This window comes from Musca domestica, unplaced genomic scaffold (genome assembly GCF_030504385.1).
Source record: "Musca domestica strain aabys unplaced genomic scaffold, Musca_domestica.polishedcontigs.V.1.1 32, whole genome shotgun sequence".
In the NCBI taxonomy this organism is placed as follows: domain Eukaryota; kingdom Metazoa; phylum Arthropoda; class Insecta; order Diptera; family Muscidae; genus Musca; species Musca domestica.
In genome coordinates, this window is record NW_026712311.1 from 8,280,168 (window position 1) to 8,299,916 (window position 19,749).

The window sequence follows — 19,749 nt, forward strand, 5'->3', positions numbered from 1 at the left end:
GCTGGAGAGGGAGGTGATCTGGTACGACATAGTGCCCTCCGCTTCACCCTATCGTTCTCGAGGTGCACGACAAATTGCCGCTTAAAATATTCAGTGTAACTCTTCGTATCAGCCGTGGTTACGTTGTTAATGGTGACTGAGGTCCTATGATATGACCGACAGTGATTTATCCGTTACCCACCGTTCCAGAATCGTTTCTTCTAGCCGAACATGGGCATTTCTCTGAAGCGAAGACTGGTGAACTCTCAGAATTCTGGCCACTATGCTTTCACGTGGTTAAGGGAAGTGAGGCGTTTAGAGGTTATGAAGTCGGACGATCTGCTTATGCAGACGATTATTGGGAGATGGTTTGATCCCGAGAGAAATGACGGGTTGTTAAGTCATAGCATCAGACCGGGTTAAGATAGGAAATTGTGACACTCTCCTCTCAGTGCGTAGTTCAATTTCTCGACATCAATTAACGTCGACTTTTTCATATAGCCGCCATATAACGGTACCTTTTGATTTTCCAACCAAATCAGCTGTAATTTGACCTTTCGGGTTTTCAATGGGTTATTAATCTCCTCTCAACAAATATTTAATATAGGTTTGGTTTTTTGATATTTTGAAAGTTCTTGTCTCAATTTCCAAATCGTTTTAGGTTTCGGGTTCTTTGTGACTAGATTACCCCTCTCAAAAAATATAAGTACAACCACCATGTAACGAAACCTGGAGGCATTCAAATGGCTTATTTTGTCTAGATACCCATCCATTCTTAAATGCTTTTGTAATGATTTTCATAGAGTCTCTTACATCTCCTCCATTCGAATTCGGTTATTTGGGGTCCTAGATTATTTTTTGAGCTAAAATCTTATTTTGAAATCTTAATAGAAGAATATGTTCAACAAAACAAAAAAAGTAGATCCATGTTCTGGAATAGTAGTTTGGATACCCTACATTCATTTTTGAACTAAATGGGCTGCCATTTCCGTATTTTTCGGAACATTAGAACTCTCACATGTGTGAAATTTGTAGATAATTTTCTTCAAACTTCATGAATCTCAATACTTTTGCTCATATATCTAGAGCGAAAATGATCAATATTGGTTCAGTCCTTTTGGCCACAAGTAACATATATTCTGAGCAGAATCTCTCATTTAGACAAGACTTTGCTCATTTCAAACCATATATCTGATAGCAACCGACCAATAATTTCTAAGTAGTAAAAGAGAGAAATGTTAAATTCGCTCTTAGAGAACTATTTTGCCCAGAAAGTGCGGGAAGAAAATTTCAAAAATAAATATATCAGCCAATAAGAAAATCAACATGTCAATCAGGTATGTCAAGTATCAGCGTTTTATATAGAGCGAGATTGGCTGACATTTTTTGCTTATCTTCACTTCAATTTGCCTGCACTCTGGTAGTTTTTCAGGTATAGGGACATGCTTCTGTTAAAAAATTGCTAAAATCGTTAAAGGAGTCGAGTTTTACACATTCTAGAACGGAGCTACCATATAACATAAGTGTCAATAAAATACCTAAATATAATGAAGACATTCTGTAAAAATAATATAGCAGTAACAGCTCTTTCATCCATAAAGTATAACACTAATCCAAAAGTGTTATACTTTATGGATGAAAGATCTGTGACATGCTGTGTTTTTCTCATATAATGTCTTCTTTATAAAAGTCTGTCAATCTTTGATAGAAACATAATGTGTATAATTCCCCAACTCTGCACCACATCACCTCCCCTTTTAATTACTTTATTTTTTGCTAATTAAGAATTCAACTTCCAAAGATGTAAAATTCAAAATGACTTGATATTTTCAACAAAACGCCCCCTCCCCCCTCAAGATACTTCCTTCTTCTTTCTTCGAACAACAAACATCAATGCCTTCAATTAAAATTTTAAAATATATGACAGTTTCGTTTCAGCATCTGTGTGGCCCAGGGGCGGTCAGTCAATGGATATCGTTTTTAAAATATCATTGACACCATACAATAAACATTAATTAAATAACGATTTGTATTCATGAAAATCACGCACTGCCACTGCCACCACCGTCGTCGCCAATCATACATTATGCATTTTTGCCAAAAAAACAAATGAGACTGGAATCTTCTGATAAGATCGAACGGCCTAAAACTAATTTGAAAATTATAATGTCTTGTATTGTTCCAAACGAAACATAAAAAGAAACAACGATTGACTGACTATCTATAAACAAATTAAAAATCGATTATATTAAACCAAAAAAAAAAAAACTACTTAATTAATGTGATTTCCATGGTGATGATGATGATGATGATCTCCATGTAGGGAAAGAATTAGTCTGTTTGTTGTTATTTTATTGACATAAATAAATAGTAGTGTTGTTGTTTTTTTGCTGTACGCTTATAAATCTAAAAATATATAAATTTAACTATTTAAACTAAAAAAAAAAAAACTACAACTACATACACAGTAGGAATTCAAAACTAAAGAGAATCGTGTGCCTCCAACACCAGACCACACCATTAAACTGGAAATAAGCAAACATAATAACAACAACAATACGATACGATTATTGGCATTAGCACTCTAATCTGTATCTGATCCACCATGAAGAGCAGGAGGGAGGGAGCCATCGAGAAGGTGAAATAGTAGCACAAGATAATCTAATACAACTAAATTATGTTAATAACATATTATTTACATTTAATAGCAATGTTTATATGTATATGAGTGAATGCCTCAATAAAGCCCCTTCTCTCCTATAATGCCAGTATTATTGTTGTTATTTTGCTTCTTAATTCCATACTTAATCCAAGATCAAACTGAAAGTTTTTCAAAACAAAAAATATCATTTTTTTCTCTGGCCAGAGAAATTACATGAAATGTTAATCATGTAAAGTAAAAGACTCTTATTTGACAGCCGCATTCTCTCTGCCTCTCTCTCTCTCCCATCATCTTTTCTCAAATCCAGACTTAATATTGAGCTATAGTTTTACTAATGAGCATTCCTCGGTTGCCGTTATGGTTGTTGTTGCTGCCATTGCCGTTGCCGTTGATGTTGTCTAATTACGATTTCTGCCGATTAGAGAGTTCAATTGAGTCAACACAACTGAAAATAGATGAAAACAGAAAGAAAACAAAAACAAACAAGATTATTAAAATGAAAAGTGTTGAACACACAGACATTTGCATAGCCATCCGACCATCTACCGATCGCAATACACATTCATCATCAATTTAATTGAATGTTAGCCGCAACAGGCCAATGTAAGTCACGATTTTGAACATTTGTTTGCCATCATCTGAACAATGTAATCAATAATCATCTGTTATCAAATCAATAACTCAATTAGGTAAATTAAATAAAGACAGTGGTTAGAAGAAATGGAATTGGCATTTAGTCAATTATTACAAATATAATATTAACAGGTAAAAACCATTAAGGAAAAGTCAAAAGTCGGGCGGGACCGACTATATGATACCCTACAGCACTATGCATATTTAGTAGAGCTCCCGTTACAAAAGAATTTATTTGAAGTAGATCAAACCACCTATCAACATTTGGCTTTAGAGTAGTTTGTTTTCAGAGGGAACTAATATTTGGAAGGCATATCCAATTCTGAATCGATTTTCACTATATTCATCCCGAAATTCATTCAATCCGGGCTGATGTTAGCCAGCATTTGTACAATAAAACTGAAATCGAATTGAGAATATTTAGGAGCTATAACCAAATCTTAGCTGATCTTGATGGCAAAGATTTTTCCGAGCTCTATAAGATATCTGATACCGAATATCATTGTTGTCGAATGGATATTACGAATTTGAGGTACTTAAACACAAAATCGGATGAAATATATATATGGGAGCTATAGCTACATCTGACCCGATTTCCTGATGTACCTACTTCTAGACTGAATTCGGTCATATGTACAAACTTCAGGACTTTTGGACAGATATTGGTCATTTGGTGCACAATTAACTCGAAATCGGTTGAAGATATATCTGAACCGATTGATAAAATTTGGCAGAAGTATTTTCGATCTCTATTAGATATGTGGTACCAAATATCATTGTTGTCGAATGGATATTACGAATGAGAGGGACTTAAACATTTCACCAAATTTGGTGTACTTGCTTCTAGACTGAATTCGGTTGGATGTACCACAATTCAGGATTTTTGACATATGGGAGCTATATCCAAATCTGATCCGATCTCAATAAAATTTGACAGAGGTATTTTTGAGCTGTATATGATATCCGGTATCAAATGTCATTGTTGTGGAGTGCATACTCCGCATGTGAGGGACTTTAACATCAAATCGGATGAAACATATATATGGGAGCTAAAGCTATAGCTGAACCGATTCTACCAATCTTTGAAGTACTTGCTTCTGGGCTGAATTCCTTCGGAAGTGCCAAAATTCAGTTCATTTGGGATGATCTTAGCCATTTGGTGCAAAATAATCCTGAAATCGATTAAAGATACAGGGTGAGATAATAAAAACTTCAACACAGTCAAACACCATATTTTTTACATTTTTTTAATTTGATTGAATGAAAGCAAAAAATGTCGGAAATAGCATCAAATTTTAGATTAAGTTTAGATTTGTTCGAATTGGTCACCTTTGACACGAATTATGGCCTCCAAACGACCAATGAAACCGTAACCCACTGCCCGAATGTTGCTCTGCGGTATTTTGGTCCATTCCCGGCGAAGCGATTGCTTGAGGTGATCGACACTTTTGTATTTTTCAGTGCGTACCTTGCTTTTCAAAATACTCCAGAAATAATAGTCGAATGGATTGGTATCCGGAGGTTTTGGTGGCCATTGTGCGCTGGAAATGAAGCGAGGAACCTCATTTTGGAACCATTCTAGGGTGGCGCTCGCTGATTGCGATGATGCTGAGTCCTGTTGGAATGTCCAAGGTCTGCGGCCAAAATGTTTGCCTGCCTTGAGTTCTGGTGGCCAACGGAAAGTGCACATTTTCAGCTGACCTCTTTGGCAAGTAAACACGATCATTTTGTTTATTTACAAACTGCTGGACAACGAATGTTTTCTCATCGGAGAAAACCAAATTCGGCAGTTCACCACTTTCGGCCCATCGAAGCAACACTTTAGCTCTTTGATTCTATTTTCCGCAATAGGTGAGGTGTAAGTTCTTTTAATTTTTGGAATTTCAATTTACAAATCGCTGTTCGAACCATTTCTGCTGATGTTGCTGTTTTCTTCTGTCCACTTCCTTAACGGACTACACTACCAGTATCACGGTAACAAGCGATGGTACGCGACACAAAAAATTTATTCACATTTAAATGAAGGAGTGCTCCAACGATAGCCACTTGTGGTTTTCCAGCCAAATATAGAGAAATCACACTGTCACGTTTAAATTCCATCACGAATAATTTTATTTATTTATTTTTTTTTTTTTTTTTTTTTGGAAAATTCTCACGCTTGCGCTTGTAAATAATATAATAAGCTGTCACTGAAATAATTTTAACAGCTGTCGGACGAATGGTTTTGAAATGATAGCAGTCTGAAGTTGGTTGCAGTTTTTTCATCTCACCCTGTATAGTAGTAAATTTCCATATCTTCTACAAACCACTGTTTGTTGATTCGTTCCATTTTCTCTTCTCTCAAATGGATCGGAATTAATATTTTAATATAACACATTGTGCTCTCAACTAATATTTCACAAAGAAGGAGGGATGGCATGCAATTTGATAAATATTTGTGATAATACTGCCGCCTCGGCCATTCATTAAAATTGTATTGACGCACGATTGGATAAATTAATTAATAGTTCATCATTTTAATTATTTCATAAACCTCCGATCTCTATGACCTGTTGCGGCATTAACAATTGTTGAATAATACTCACTTTATACATATAACTGGTGATCCGGAGACCTCATCGACTTTATTACTGATTTCTGTACAACCGTTCGCTGTTGTTGTAGTCTCATTGATTTTGTGATTGATCGATATATCTGTTGTGTCCGTCTGGTTGATGTGAGTACTGCCCGTTTTTGCACTGCCCTCACTGAGATTGAGCAAATGTTTGGGCAATTGATTCGATGAATCTCCACGATTGTACAGGGAGGTATGGCGATTACTTATTGTTGACTGAAATGAATTGCGTTTTGTTAAAGTAAAGAAATTAATCTTCGAATATATGTCAAAGTATTCAGCAGATCTGTTATACGGAAGTTGATATCTATTTCTCTCTGAGATGTGTTTTGTAACGGTAATATATCGTATTTCTCATTAAGCCATGGTCACACTTGTCAACACATTCATTTAACAGCTCAAAGAGAAAAAGAGAGATGTAAACATACAGTGAGGGACAAAATTAAGTTATCAAATTGGCATAAATAAACGACCAATTTTTTTGAAAAATTGTATTAATGGCCTGTTCTTGTATCACGAGTCGAAAGTGAATTCGGAAAAAACACACATATTCCTAAATTTTGATTTTTATTTAATTTAAAAAATACTCATTATATGGATGTTTATACCCTCCACCATATTATAGAGGATAAATTAAGTTTGTCATTCCGTTTGTAATACCTCGATATATATATTTTAGACCCCACAAAGTATATATATTCTTGATCAGTGCAAAATTCTATGTCGATTTAGCGATGTCCGTCCGTCCATCTGTGGAAATCACTCTAGCTTCAGAACGAGATTAAGTAGGTTGATAAAATTTTACTCAAATGTATATTATGTCTGCAGGACTCTTGGTGTTGAAAATGGACCATGTAAGTCCACGTTTTGGTATAGCTCCCATATAAAGGTACCTGACTATTTTGGTAATATAAGCGACAAATTTGGTATTTGAAGTTCATTTAAGTTCGTGCAGGTCCACCTCTTCGTATAGCCTCAATATAACGGCACCTCCCGATATTCGGTATTCGGATGATTTTAGCGACATTGTGGACCGGAATTGTTTCAAATTTGATGTTTGAAGTTGGTAATGGATACTACAGCCTAAGACAGAAAGTTGTCTGTGCAGGTCCATGTCTTCGTATAGTCCCTAAATATCGGTACCTCCCGATATTCGGTATTTTGATGATTTTAGCGACATTATTCGCCGGAATTGTTTCAAATTACGTATTTAGAGTTCGTAATGGGAACTACAGTCTGGGACAGAAAATTGTCTATGCAGGTCCACGTCTTCGTATAGTCCCTAAATATCGGTACCTCCCGATATTCGGTATTTTGATGTTTTTTGCGACATTTTTCACCGGAATTGTTTCAAATTTCGTTATGTTAGTTCGTGATGGGAACTACAGTTCGTGACAGAAAACTGGCTACGCAGGTCCATATAAAGGCACCTCCCGATATTCGGTATTTTGATGATTTTAGCGACATTATTCGCCGGAATTGTTTCAAATTACGTATTTAGAGTTCGTAATGGGAACTACAGTCTGGGACAGAAAATTGTCTATGCAGGTCCAGATCTTCGTATAGGCCCCATATACCAGTACCTCCCGATATTTGGTATTTTGACGAGTTGAGGTACAATACACACCGAAATTGTTTGAGATGTCTTATTTGAAGTTCGTAATGGATGCTACAGCCTGTGAAAGAAAATTGTCTGTACTGGTCCAGGTCTTCGCACAGCTTCGATATAACGGTACCTCCCTATATACGATATTTTGAGGATTTTAGCTACATTATTCACCGTTTATTTCAAGTTTCGAATTTTAACATGGGATTTACTTATGACAAACAATGCCTATGTAGGTCCACGTTTTTTTCACTTGTTTCTTTTACGTTCACTTTGATATGACAGAAACAGGCCCTAATATCAGGTAAAATAAGAATATTAGTTTTTTGTTACCCCTCACTGTATTTTCCATGATTGACTGACATTTCATTCCCACCAACTTTCCCTTAACCCTTTGAAAATTCGAATAACTTACCGCATTATTTCCAATGCGTCCACGTATATTGAATGCTCCATAAACTATGGGATTCATGCATGAATTCGTGCAGGCAAATATAAATAGGGACTTGCTGACAAGGGCGCTGACCTTATCCACCGATGTCTTGTCGAACCAATACCACATGGCTATAATGTAATAGGGCGTCCAGCAGATGAGGAAAACAATCACAATGGTTATGGTCATCTTCAGAGTGCGCTTTTTGGCACGACTCAAAACATCATCGTTGGAACGGCGAAAGCGTTCTGCAAAAGAGATAAGAGAAAAATAAAAGCAAACGCACACACCGAACACACAAGGCCTTCTGGCGGAACACAGCAGCCAATGTTGGTGTTCGTTCCTAAATTTCACGTAAATCACTTGTCACCTTACACGCATATTCTGTTCGTTGCGGCAGTTGTACGCCCATGCTGCCCTCCCATACTTACCAATGCCTTTGACTATGCGCTGGCTCTTGCGATAGATTTCCAAATATATGGAACCGTAGCAATAGATAAAGGTGATCAACGGACAGGCATACATGGCACACATGGTGGCAATTTGGTACATAATGTGATGGAATTCGCTGGGAAATGAGTGAAACGTCACACACTGGAAGTAGCCGCTCACTTTGGGATGCTCCTCCAAGTGGAAGAAATAGGCCTGCAAAAACACAAACACACACACACGCAGATAGAGCAACATCAAAGCATGAAGATGGACGTCTTGAAGACATGCAAATTGTTACTAACCTGAGGTAGGCTACACACCACAGAACTGCACCAGGCAATGGTCAACATAATCCGGCCACGATTAGTGGATAGCTTCAGAGGCTTCAATATGGCATAATATCTAACAGAACAAGACAACAAAACGACATCACAAATCTCTTTAAAAGACTTGCAACAACATTATCTGCTTCTACATCGCCCCAAGGATGAAGAGTAGTTACCTCCATCCATTGCTCCCTTTTGCCAACCTCCCCTGCCCTCCCCTCCCCCACCACTACTTACCTATCAATTGATATGCATACCAAAACGAAACCAGATAGATACAGGCCAAACACTCGAAAGAAACTCATGAGGCGACACATGAAGTCTGTCGATTTCCATTGCACCGTGTATGCCCACGCGATCTCCAATGGCATCAGCAGAAACGTCACCATCAGATCGGCTATTGCCAAATGCATTAGCATGATGTCAATACGCGATGGACCACGCAAACGTCGCTTGGTCAGCAGATACAACACCGTTGAATTGCCAATCGTTGAGATAACAAAAAGAATGCTGCGGTAACGGTAAAGAAAGAAAGAAATGAGAGTAAGAGATCGAATTTCATTTCCCTCGGACTTTGGGATGGGTTGTGTGTGGCGGGTGAGTTTGAGAGGGAGAGTACAAAGTAAGATGTCAAATCGTAAACAAAGTAATCGCTTGATGTTTACTTATTTATTCATTTATATAGACCGTGAAAGTTGATAATAATTTTGTTATTTTTAAAATAGTATTACAAATGCATTTAACCCTTCCTTTGAGATGAAATAAATACATGCAGTTTGTTGTTATTAATAGAAATTGATTCTATAGCAACAACAACAACATGATTTAATTGCTATGTTTTCAAAAACAATTTAATATTCTCACAAACATCTTCGATGGTCAGGAGAAACTTTTCTTATGTCAACGATTTTTTTCCAAAACTGCTTGAAATGGCGTCCAACGCAAAGTATTGAAGTTTTAAGGATTTTTAAAATTCAAACGATTTATAATTTGTACTAGTAATAAATGACCTTTCGACATTTAGAAAGTAGTATCAACCTGCAAGAAACCACGAGTTTTGCATATCATAAAGGGAAAAGCGGTTATCTTAGTGAAAATTTCCACATTCTTGCAGTTCTGGAAAGGACACTTGCTTACATGTAACCTTCATTAGAAAATTTAGCAAGTAAAACAACATTAAGAAAAAAAAAAACCATAGGCTAAAAAAAAATATTTATGAAAAAGTAACTGAGTTCAAACATGTTTCACCTTAACCTACAAATACCAGTAAGACCTTTGGATACTGCTGTTGAACTTTTCAAAAAACCAAAAAGTTAATAAGGCCGTTATGTGGAGGCTATACCAAAACGGGAACCTACATAGACAATTTTATACTACAAGGATTGTCATCTATCAAATCTTCTTAAATATCAAATTTGAAACAATTTCATGGGTAAATGTGACTAGGATTATCAAATACCTAATATTAGAGGGTATTGTGCGCTATAAGAAAATATGGACCTAAATACTCAATGTTCTGCCACCGAAGCTAGAACCCATTATGAACCACAAATACCACTTTATAGACAAATCCGTGGAAAAATGTGGGAAAAATCATCAAAATACAGAATTTCCGGAGGTATCGTTATATGGGGGCTATACCAAAGCGTGTTCCGCCACGCAAATTTTTAGACAAATCCGTGGAAAAATGTGGCAAAAATTATCAAAATACCGAATATCGGAAGGTATATGGTGGTTATACAACAATGTCGACCTACACATACAATATTTCGCCACCGGAGTTAAAACCCTTTATGACTTACAAATACTAATTTTTAGACAAATCCGTGAAAAAAAGCAGCGAATATCATAAAAAACCGCTAGAAGATGGCTATACCAAAACCAAAAACGTGTAGGGTATAAAAAGTCTTCAAAATCTTTAATTTTACAGTTTACCAAGGAGGCTATTCGTAAAAAAATTGCACAATTAAGCCTCATCCAATTGCTCCAAAAACGTATTCAATGTCTCCATATGTAAATCCTAGAAACCAACAGTGACCTCAATATCATCTTTCTAGCCTAGACACCAAAAGTGATCCAAAATTAGTGTGATTTAGTAGTTTTTGAACAATTATAGTACGCATTTGGAAAACCACAACGATATCTCAGTCCCAGATACCAACTTAATATCAAATTTTGGGGTTCCAGCTCCATCCCTTTACCCAATACCCAACTTAGTACCACTCAGTACTTTTGGAACAATTAAAGTACACATTTCCAGCACCACCTCTATATCTTAGCCACAGCGACATCTATATCAAATTTCAGGATTTCAGCTCTATTCCTTCACCCAATACTAAATCTAGTACTAACGTACAATTATAGTATATATTTCTTACGCCACCTCCACACTTCAATTCCAGATACCAACAGAGATCTCAATTTCAAATTTACGGATTTCTGTCCTATTCCTTCACTCAATACCAAATTTAGCACCATTTAGTTCTTTTATGTTCAAATTTGGGATGCATCTAGAAACCACCTTGAAATCTCAACAGATTGCCCTTAGTAATCTAAATATCAAATTTCAGAATTTTATCTCTATCCCTTCACCCAATGGAAAATATAGTACCATTTGGTACTTTTCATACAATTATAGTACAGATTTACAAGGCTACACAAGAGACATCTACCCCAATAAAAAATTTCAAGTTTCTAGCACTAACTGTTCATTCAGTACCAAATTGTACCAAATACAGTAGTATTTTGTACTTTTCCTGAGCTAGTAAATGTGTCAAAATCACCACTTTATCGCAAACCTACCACCAACAAGGACTCCAATACAAAATTGCAAAGTTTCAACTTCCTACGTTCAACCTAAACCAAACTGTAAAAAATTTAGTACAGTTCACACACTTAGTACACATTTGAAAAAGCACCTTCATATATCAAACTTACTTCCCAACCTTGATATTCATAACAAATTTCAAGTTTCTAGCTCTATCCGTTCAAATGACACATTTTTAGAAGTCCGGTACCATTTTAAAACTTTTCGTAACCTTTAAGTTCGGATTTCCAAAAACCCTTTAATACATCTATTCTGCACTCCATCTGTGACCCTTAATCCAAATTTCAGTTTTCTAGTACAGTCCGTTTGTCAAATATTCAATTCTTAGTACATGTTATACCCTCCACCATACATAGTAAGGAGAGTATATTAAGTTCATCATTCCATTTGTAACTCATCGAAATCCTACGTGAGGAGTTCTTCGTGACTATTCTACCCCCTGGAAGGGAATTGTTTATATAGATCCACGATATCGTATAGCCCCCATGCAACGATACTCCCAGATATTCGGTATTTTGATTATTGTATTATTATTTTTGAATGAAATTGTCTAAAAATCTGAAAAAGGAGTTCCTCCTGAGTACTTTACACCCTGGAAGAGTATTGTCTATATAGGTCTACGATATCGTATATCTACCATGTAAGGATACCTACCGATATACGGTATTTTGATGATTTTAGCTACATTTTTTAATGGAATTATCTAAAAATCCACACTAGAAGTTCTTTCTAAGCACTTTACATCCTGGAAGAGAAATATCTATATAGGTCCACAATATCGTATAGCCCACATACAAAAGTTCCCCCCGATATTCGATATTTTGACGAATTTAGGGACATTATTCACCGGAAATGTTTCAAATTTGGTATTTGAATTTCAAAATGGATAATACAGCCTAAGACAGAAAATTGTCTGTGCAGGTCCAGGTCTTCGTATAGCCCTCATATAACGATACCTCTCGAAATTCGGTATTTTGATGATTTTAGCGACATTATTCACCGGAATTGTTTCAAATTTGGTATTTGAAGTTCGTAATGGATACTACAGCCTAAGAGAGAAAATTGTCTGTGCAGGCCCACGTCTTCGAATAGCCCCCGTATAACAGAATTTTCAAAGTTTTTTTTATTTATTTATTTTATTTATTATTATTATTTGTTTTTTTTTTTTTTTTTTGAAAATTGCCAAATTCGTTCCCAATTGTGGAGGGTATTCAAAATTCGTCCCGACCGAACTTAGAGCTTTTTTACATGTTTTTTATTCTATGGCCATTAAGTATAAATATAATGTAATAAATACCCTGACACATTGATATAAATTAATGGCAATAAATAATATAATATTGAACCCTCAAACAAACTCACCCCCAGATGCCTTGATTTTTCGGCTTTCGACCATTTTCAATAAATTTTCCCGTTTTAGTAAGCTCCCCATTCATTTTTCTCGTTCCTACAGAACCCATAGTCCTGTCGATTTATTTCTAAAAATTATGTATTTAATTCCTTCAATTGAGCACACAAACACGATTACATTTTCTTTACTTTTGACACGACTCTTTTAGTTATACTCTCACCTCCAATTAAATATCTTTACCCACCACTGTACATACCTGTAGACTGTTATCGACAAACGATGGCCATCGTTGAAAATCATATCCTTCGAGTAGTGCATGGTGCCGTTGGTGTTGTTGTTGACATTCGACCAGTCGGTGAGGACACGATGGTCGTAGATTTTCTCATTTACCTCTTGTTCTGACATCGTGGCGTTTTGTCAAATAAATCCACAATTGTTTATTTGTTTTGATAAGACAATGTTGTTGGCGTTGTTGTGATTATTTAGATTTAAGCGATAGTATGAAGACGGTGGTGTTGTTGTTTTTTGTTATTGTTGTTGATGATTGATGTTTTGAGTTGGTATTGTTTGAAATAAAAAAACCCGGGAACAAAAACCAATTGTTTTTTTTTTGTTTTGTTTCAAATCAGACAGACAATTGACTGATTACTGTTAGAAAATAAGAAGAAAAAGGAATTACTCACTCACACAGGTACACAGACATGTTGGAGATGTTTTTTTCGGAGAGAATCGTTTACATATTTGTCAGAGAAAGCTCAAAGTACACGACCACACACACACAGGCCGACGAATGGCATTTCATAAAAATCGACACTCTTTAATTTTCTTTAATTGTTACGTTGTTGTAGCTGTTGTTATTGTTGTTGCTGCTGTTATGAACTGCTCTGTCTGTTATTTGTTTTTCCTGAGTTAATTGATAGTAGTTGAGGCGGCCCGCTAACCATTTATTAGCTAATATTTACGCGCAATGATCTTTTATTGAAAATAAATTTGCAATTTTGTTTACTGATTTGTTTCGGAATTTATGTTTTGTTTCGTTTCGGCTAGTTTTTCTCAGTTTGCGGGGTTTTTGCAAAGTAGACAATTTAAATTTCCACAAGTTTTTAGTTTATTTAAATTCAATATTTTTCTTTGGAATGTTTTCACTTGGAGGAATGTGTTGTGTTGTGAGTGCGGAGGGTGTAGGCCGCCACCAGAAGGCACTTCTTTCGATCGGCTGCCACTCGGAATGGTTCAACAAATATCATGTGGTCTTATTAATTATTCTGGATATGTACGCTTGTGTGTGTGTGTGGGTTTCACTTCCCTTTTAAGTTTTAAACTTGTTGTTGGTGTTTTGGAAAATCTTTTTTGGGGAAAAATGTAAATAAAAATACTGGAATTTATTTTTAAGGAAACATAAAAATAAATATTTTGATATCATGTGTGCGCGCGTGTGTGTGTGTTTTTTTGCAAATATGGCCAATAAATAATAATATTTGTTTTAAAATTGGTTTGTCTTGCACGTAATAACGAAATTTATAAATAAACAAAAAGTTGTTGCTTGTGACTATTATTTGGTTGGTTTGGTTCTTTTTTAGATGTGAGTATGAGCGTTAGAGAGGTGGGGAATAATATTTGCTTTCAATTTTAGATGAGGAGAATGTTTTAGCAATATATGTGCAGAATAAAAAATAGTCGTTGAGACAAAAACAAAAGCCTAAAATCGTAATAAGGCACTGTACCTGAAATATTTAGGCTGAAGATCTTGAAATGTCCTCCACGATTTCCTTAAAAAATACACGGTTTCCTAAAAAAAATTATTCATAAAAAACACTATTTCCGGCATGAAATTCTTAAAAAAAAAATCTTAAAGATAAAATTTTTGGAACAAGAAGTTCCTAAAGAAAATCTCTTACAACTTCCAGAAATGAAGTCCTTGAAAAAACCTTATTTACATTTTTTGGACGTGAATATTTGCAGATGTATGTCTTGATAATAAATACTAAAACCCCGATTTTCAAGAACGAAGTCATCGAAAAAATCTTAAAAATCCATGACACTTTGAAAGAATGTATAAAAATATCCGCAATTATCCGCAAACGTCATAACTAAACGTTTTTGAAAAAAAACTCCGATTTTGAAGAATGAGATCTTTAGTTTACAACCCGATATTAGAACAGCAAAAAAAAATATTATCCACAACATTTTCGTGGCTGAAGGCTCCCTCGAAGTAACTATTGATCTACTGCCACAAGTGAAAGCAAACTTTTAAGCATGAAAAGCAAGATTATGGAATGATGATGTTGAACATCGGTGTTTCAATTCAAAAGAATTTATTTTCAGCGAATTAACGTTGAAGGCAGCAGGTTCGCTGAGATATACAGGGTGAGATAAAAAAACCGCAACAAATTCAAACTCATAATTTTTGAATTTATTTTTTTTTTAATTTTATTGAATGAAAGCAAAAACTGTCGGAAATAGCATCAAATTTTAGAATAAGTTTAGATTTGTTCGAATTGGCCAATGAAACCGTCACACGCTGCCCGAATGTTGCTCTGCGGTATTTTGGCCCATTCCCGGCGAAGCGAGGTGATCAACACTTTGGTATTTTTTAGTGCCAACCTTGCTTTTTAAAATACTCCAGACACAATAGTCCAACGGATTGGTATCCGGAGATTTTGTTGACCATTGTGCGCTGGAAATGAAGCGAGGAACTTCATTTTGTAACCATTCTTGAATGGCGAGTGCTGAGTGCGATGGTGCTGAGTCCAGTTAGAATGTCCAATGTCAGCGGCCAAAATGTTTCTGTGCCCAAGGCCCTCTTGATCCCTCCAAAATATTTTCTCGATAGTATTCGGCATTTATTCTGAGGCCACAGTCGATTAATACGAGCGAAGAGCGACCATCGGCTGTTATGGCGGCCCACCCCATCACCATGTCCGGCGCTTGAGTTCTGGTGGCCAACCGAAGTTGCACATTTTCATCTGACCTCTTTGGCAAGTAAACACGCTCATTTTGTTTGTTAACAAACTGCTGGACAACGAATATTTTCTCACCGGAGAGAGAGAAAACCTAATTCGGCATTTCACCACTTTCGGCCAAGCGAAGCAACTCTTTAGCTCTTTTTAGTCTATTTTCTTTCAGTTGCGTTGTAAGTTCTTGCACTTTTTGGAATTTCAATGGCTTTATCTTCAGCTCATTTTTCAATATTTGCCGAATGGAATATTGCGATATGTTTAGCTCACGAGCCATTTTTCGGCCACTGCGATGAGGGTTTCGAGCAAGTCGCTTCTTTACTTTTCGAACCATTTCTGCTGATGTTGCTGTTTTCTTCCGTCCACTTCCTTGACGTCGGGCTGCGCTACCAGTATCACGGTAACGAGCTATGGTACGAGACACAAAAGATGTATTCACATTTAAATGTTGCAGTTCTCTAACGATAGCCACTTGTGGTTTTCTAGCGAAATATAAAGAAATCACATAATCACGCTTGAATTCCATCACAAATAACTTTTTTTCTGGAAAATTCCCATCAAAATTCTTTTGTAGGCTTGTAAACAATATAATGAGCAGTCACTGGAATAATTTTAACAGTTGCCGGACGAGTGGCTTAGAAATGAAACCAGTCTTAAGTTGTTTGCAGTTTTACATCTCACCCTGTATATTCTGGATCAGCGTAAAATTATAAAACGATTTTGCGATGTCCGTCTGTCTGTTGTAATCACGCTATCTTTCGAACGAATTGAGATGGAAGGCTAAAATTACATGCATACATGCATATTTTTCCAGTAGGCAGGTTAAGCTTGTAAATGGGTCATGTCGGTCCACTTTTTCGTATTGCCTCCATTTACTGTACCTCCCGATATTCGGTATTTTCATGATCTTAGCGACATTATTTATCGGAATTGTTTTAAATTTCATATTTGAAGTTCGAAATGGGTACTACAGTCTATGACAAAAAAAATTCGTATGCAGGTCCACATCTTCGTATAACGGTTTTCATTTGAGTTGTAGTTTTAGGTTTTTGTTTTTGAAAATTTTCAAGTTCTGTCCAAATGATAGGGGGTAATAATAGTTCGGCCCGGCCGAACTTAGCTGCTTTTTTACTTATTAATTCCTTCTTCCCTTTTTCACGAATGAGATATTCGAAATTTTAATTGTATCTACACACCCTCCAACCAAATCATACCATACGGCTGAGGGTTTAAAAATTCGGTTTGATTTAAATTACTAGCTGGCGTATGATTGTTTTTAAATAATTACTGGGTATAGTATCAGTAATGTCAGTAATTACACACGATTTTTTTATAAAATATCGGTTCGTTAATTTTATAATTGCTCTGGTTCAGAATCTGAAATAAGCTACTAGTTTTGCAATTTTTTCGACATCATAAAGGAAAAATCTGTTATTGTCATAAAAACGTTTACATTCTGGCAGTTCTGGAACAGAGCAAACCTGTATATACAAGGTGGCGCAAAAGTAAGCCACCCATCAAGAAATGCTATACATTTTACGATTGGTTCCTAATGTCTTAATTACAGGCAAAAAACATCGAAAGTTTACTTTTGCGCCGCCTTGTATGTACTTGACAGACATTCCGATGTTTTTTTTTTTTTTTGTTTTTTGGATGTAATTATGAAATTAGGGGCCAATTGTAAAATGTATAGCATTTTCTGATGGGAGGACTACTTTTGCCCCACCTTGTATATTTTATACGATTTTTCCTTTCTCCAAATTTTACAAAATTGTGTTTTTTTATGTTTGGCTATTCTTTGATATTTTCAATTTCATCACACCTTAATGTACACATACACATTATTTGTTCTGCACTATTTTTCGTTTAATCGCAAATTTGCAAATTCTTGCTTTTTTCGTGCGCCACAAATTTTTCAAATTCTTGTGGCATTTAGGATCCGGTTGTTATTAGTTTATAATTTTATTTCCTTTCGATTAGATTCACGCTGGCGCTTTTTCTTCTTTTCAACGCCATAATTTCAATTCATGTATTTCATTGAATTCGCACACCGTAATCACCGCCGACATTATAATTTAATCACTTTCTTTTTAGATAATTGGCGTTTCATTTTTTTGTTTGTTCTATTTTTTCAGAATCGGGAGGATTCAATTGTTGTCTACTACACTTCGTAATGGAAATTCCACGTCTTTTAGTTTTCAGCGTATTCTCTAGACTAAGGAGATAATTTTGAATATTCCATCTAGGAACCTTAATTTTATTTCATTTCATGTTATACAGTAGCCGCATCTCCGTCTGTCTGTCAGTGGGTCTGTCTGTCTGTGCATTTGTAGAATAATGATATTGATAATGATTTTATGGGGCGAATTTGTTCAAAATGTTACTGATAAGCCTAGGCTGTTATTATATGTATTGTTGTAGTTGTTGTTGCTACTTTATTCGACCACCTCCACCATTGGCTGGGAAGGAGGATGAACACCCAATGTGTGAGTGGGCATGTGTGTTGGTGTTTTCAATCTGAATTTTTTGCGCCGGGTTTTAAAAGATAAGATTTCGCCCGCATATTGAGATCAAGCACTGTGAGTTCAAGTCGAATGGAAATTTGTTTAAAAAAAAAACACAAAATGTATGAAAAAGTCCAATGCGAATGTGAAAGGACTAGTAGCTAAGATAATAAAATAATAACCTATAAAACTTAAATTATTTGAGAAAACTATAATTATCTTCTGCGAAAGCTGTTGTATAATTGGTGTACAATGAGTATACGCTCCATACGGAACATCAATTAATCATACGCAACCTATGACGCACATGTCATATAGCTCCATGAAAACACACATCCTTGAAAGTCACTTATTATGGCCAGAGCACAGATTTGCTCATTTTCACTTGGGAGCAAAATTTGCTCGCGAGCAGGTTTTTTGGAAGAGCGGCATTTCTTAAGAAGTCTACTCTTCACTCATTTATCTTGTGTAGGAGACCCGAGACACTCCTTTTTCAAAAAATTAGAGTGGGAGCAGAATCGCTCAAAATAGAGCAAAGTGTAAATGTGTGGAAAAAAAATATTTTGATTTCTGATTTGTGTGCGTAGTAACAAAAAGGTTTTGATTTTGAACGAATTTTACTCCCACCTAAAAACGTGGAACATAGGCTCTCTCATATTCGAGCGACATCGTAAAATTTTTTAAATTTTGGTTTGCTAAACCGAGTTTTTCGAAGGTCTAATTATGGCTGAGCTGAACTAGAGAAAAAAACTCAATTGCCTCAGATTGGAAAATTCAAACTTCTCCCCATTTTTTTTCCTCTGACAATCCTTGAAAAAAAAAATCTATAAAATATTGGCTTTTATGGCTATATTGTTAAAAAGTGCTCATTCAAAGTTTTCGTAGCCGAAGGATAATTCTTAAAAAAGTCCTTAAAACCACATTTATACTTTATCCTTGCAAATTAAAAAAAAACACAACTAGAATCCTTATAAAAATTTTAAAAGAAAGTCAGGTGCCAAAAAAAACCTACCATTTATTCTGGATGTGATCCAAAGATCTCCATAAAATTTCAAGGCTCTATCCTAAATATTGCGAAATTCATCAAAAACTATAGGGGTCCCTTTGTATGTGGTCATACCTATATGTATATGATTTAACAGCATTTGGCCTATGAATTCAAAACTAATTTGCCGTTTTGATCTAAATACGAGTATTTTCAATACCACTTGGCATTTTCCACACCCGACACTGGCTATTATGCTGTGGAATTATAAGAAAACTTGCAGCAAATTGGAAAAAGATGATAAATTTATCAGAAATAAACATACAGTCAAAATGTGCCAAGTCGAAATAACGGTTTTAAACCCTTGGTTTCTTTGGAGCAAATCCGTTTCAGGGCATTTCGAGTCGATCTAGCGTCCGTGTGTCTGTCTTGCTGGTGCG

The 19,749-nt window shown here is 35.8% G+C and overlaps 1 protein-coding gene across 2 annotated transcripts; it reads right to left on the reverse strand.

Annotated features, from left to right (window-relative positions):
- Positions 1 to 2,314: 2,314 nt before the first annotated feature.
- Positions 2,315 to 18,049, reverse strand: LOC101901292 (gonadotropin-releasing hormone receptor). Of its 2 annotated transcripts, none has more exons than XM_005177370.4 (8): positions 17,659 to 18,049; positions 13,120 to 13,511; positions 8,923 to 9,195; positions 8,662 to 8,761; positions 8,359 to 8,572; positions 7,910 to 8,175; positions 5,860 to 6,104; positions 2,315 to 3,086 (listed from the first exon to the last, which is right to left on the reverse strand). In XM_005177370.4, exons 2-8 carry the CDS (start codon positions 13,266 to 13,268, stop codon positions 3,044 to 3,046), a joined length of 1,290 nt encoding a protein of 429 aa, XP_005177427.1. In that variant the 5' UTR covers positions 13,269 to 13,511; positions 17,659 to 18,049; the 3' UTR covers positions 2,315 to 3,043. The 2 variants fall into 2 exon arrangements, with proteins under 2 accessions (XP_005177427.1, XP_005177426.1); XM_005177369.4 differs by having other exon boundaries at positions 17,643 to 18,049.
- Between the last annotated feature and the right edge of the window lie 1,700 nt (positions 18,050 to 19,749).

Coding starts and splice junctions, on each gene's coding strand:
- LOC101901292 (XM_005177370.4), bottom strand. CDS start 13,268: ATGTCAGAACAAGAGGTAAATGAGAAAATCTACGACCATCGTGTCCTC. Junction 8,762..8,922: donor GTATGCATATCAATTGATAG/GTAAGTAGTGGT, acceptor TTGTTCTGTTAG/ATATTATGCCATATTGAAGC. Junction 3,087..5,859: donor TCACCAGTTATATGTATAAA/GTGAGTATTATT, acceptor ATCTATTTTCAG/TTGTGTTGACTCAATTGAAC.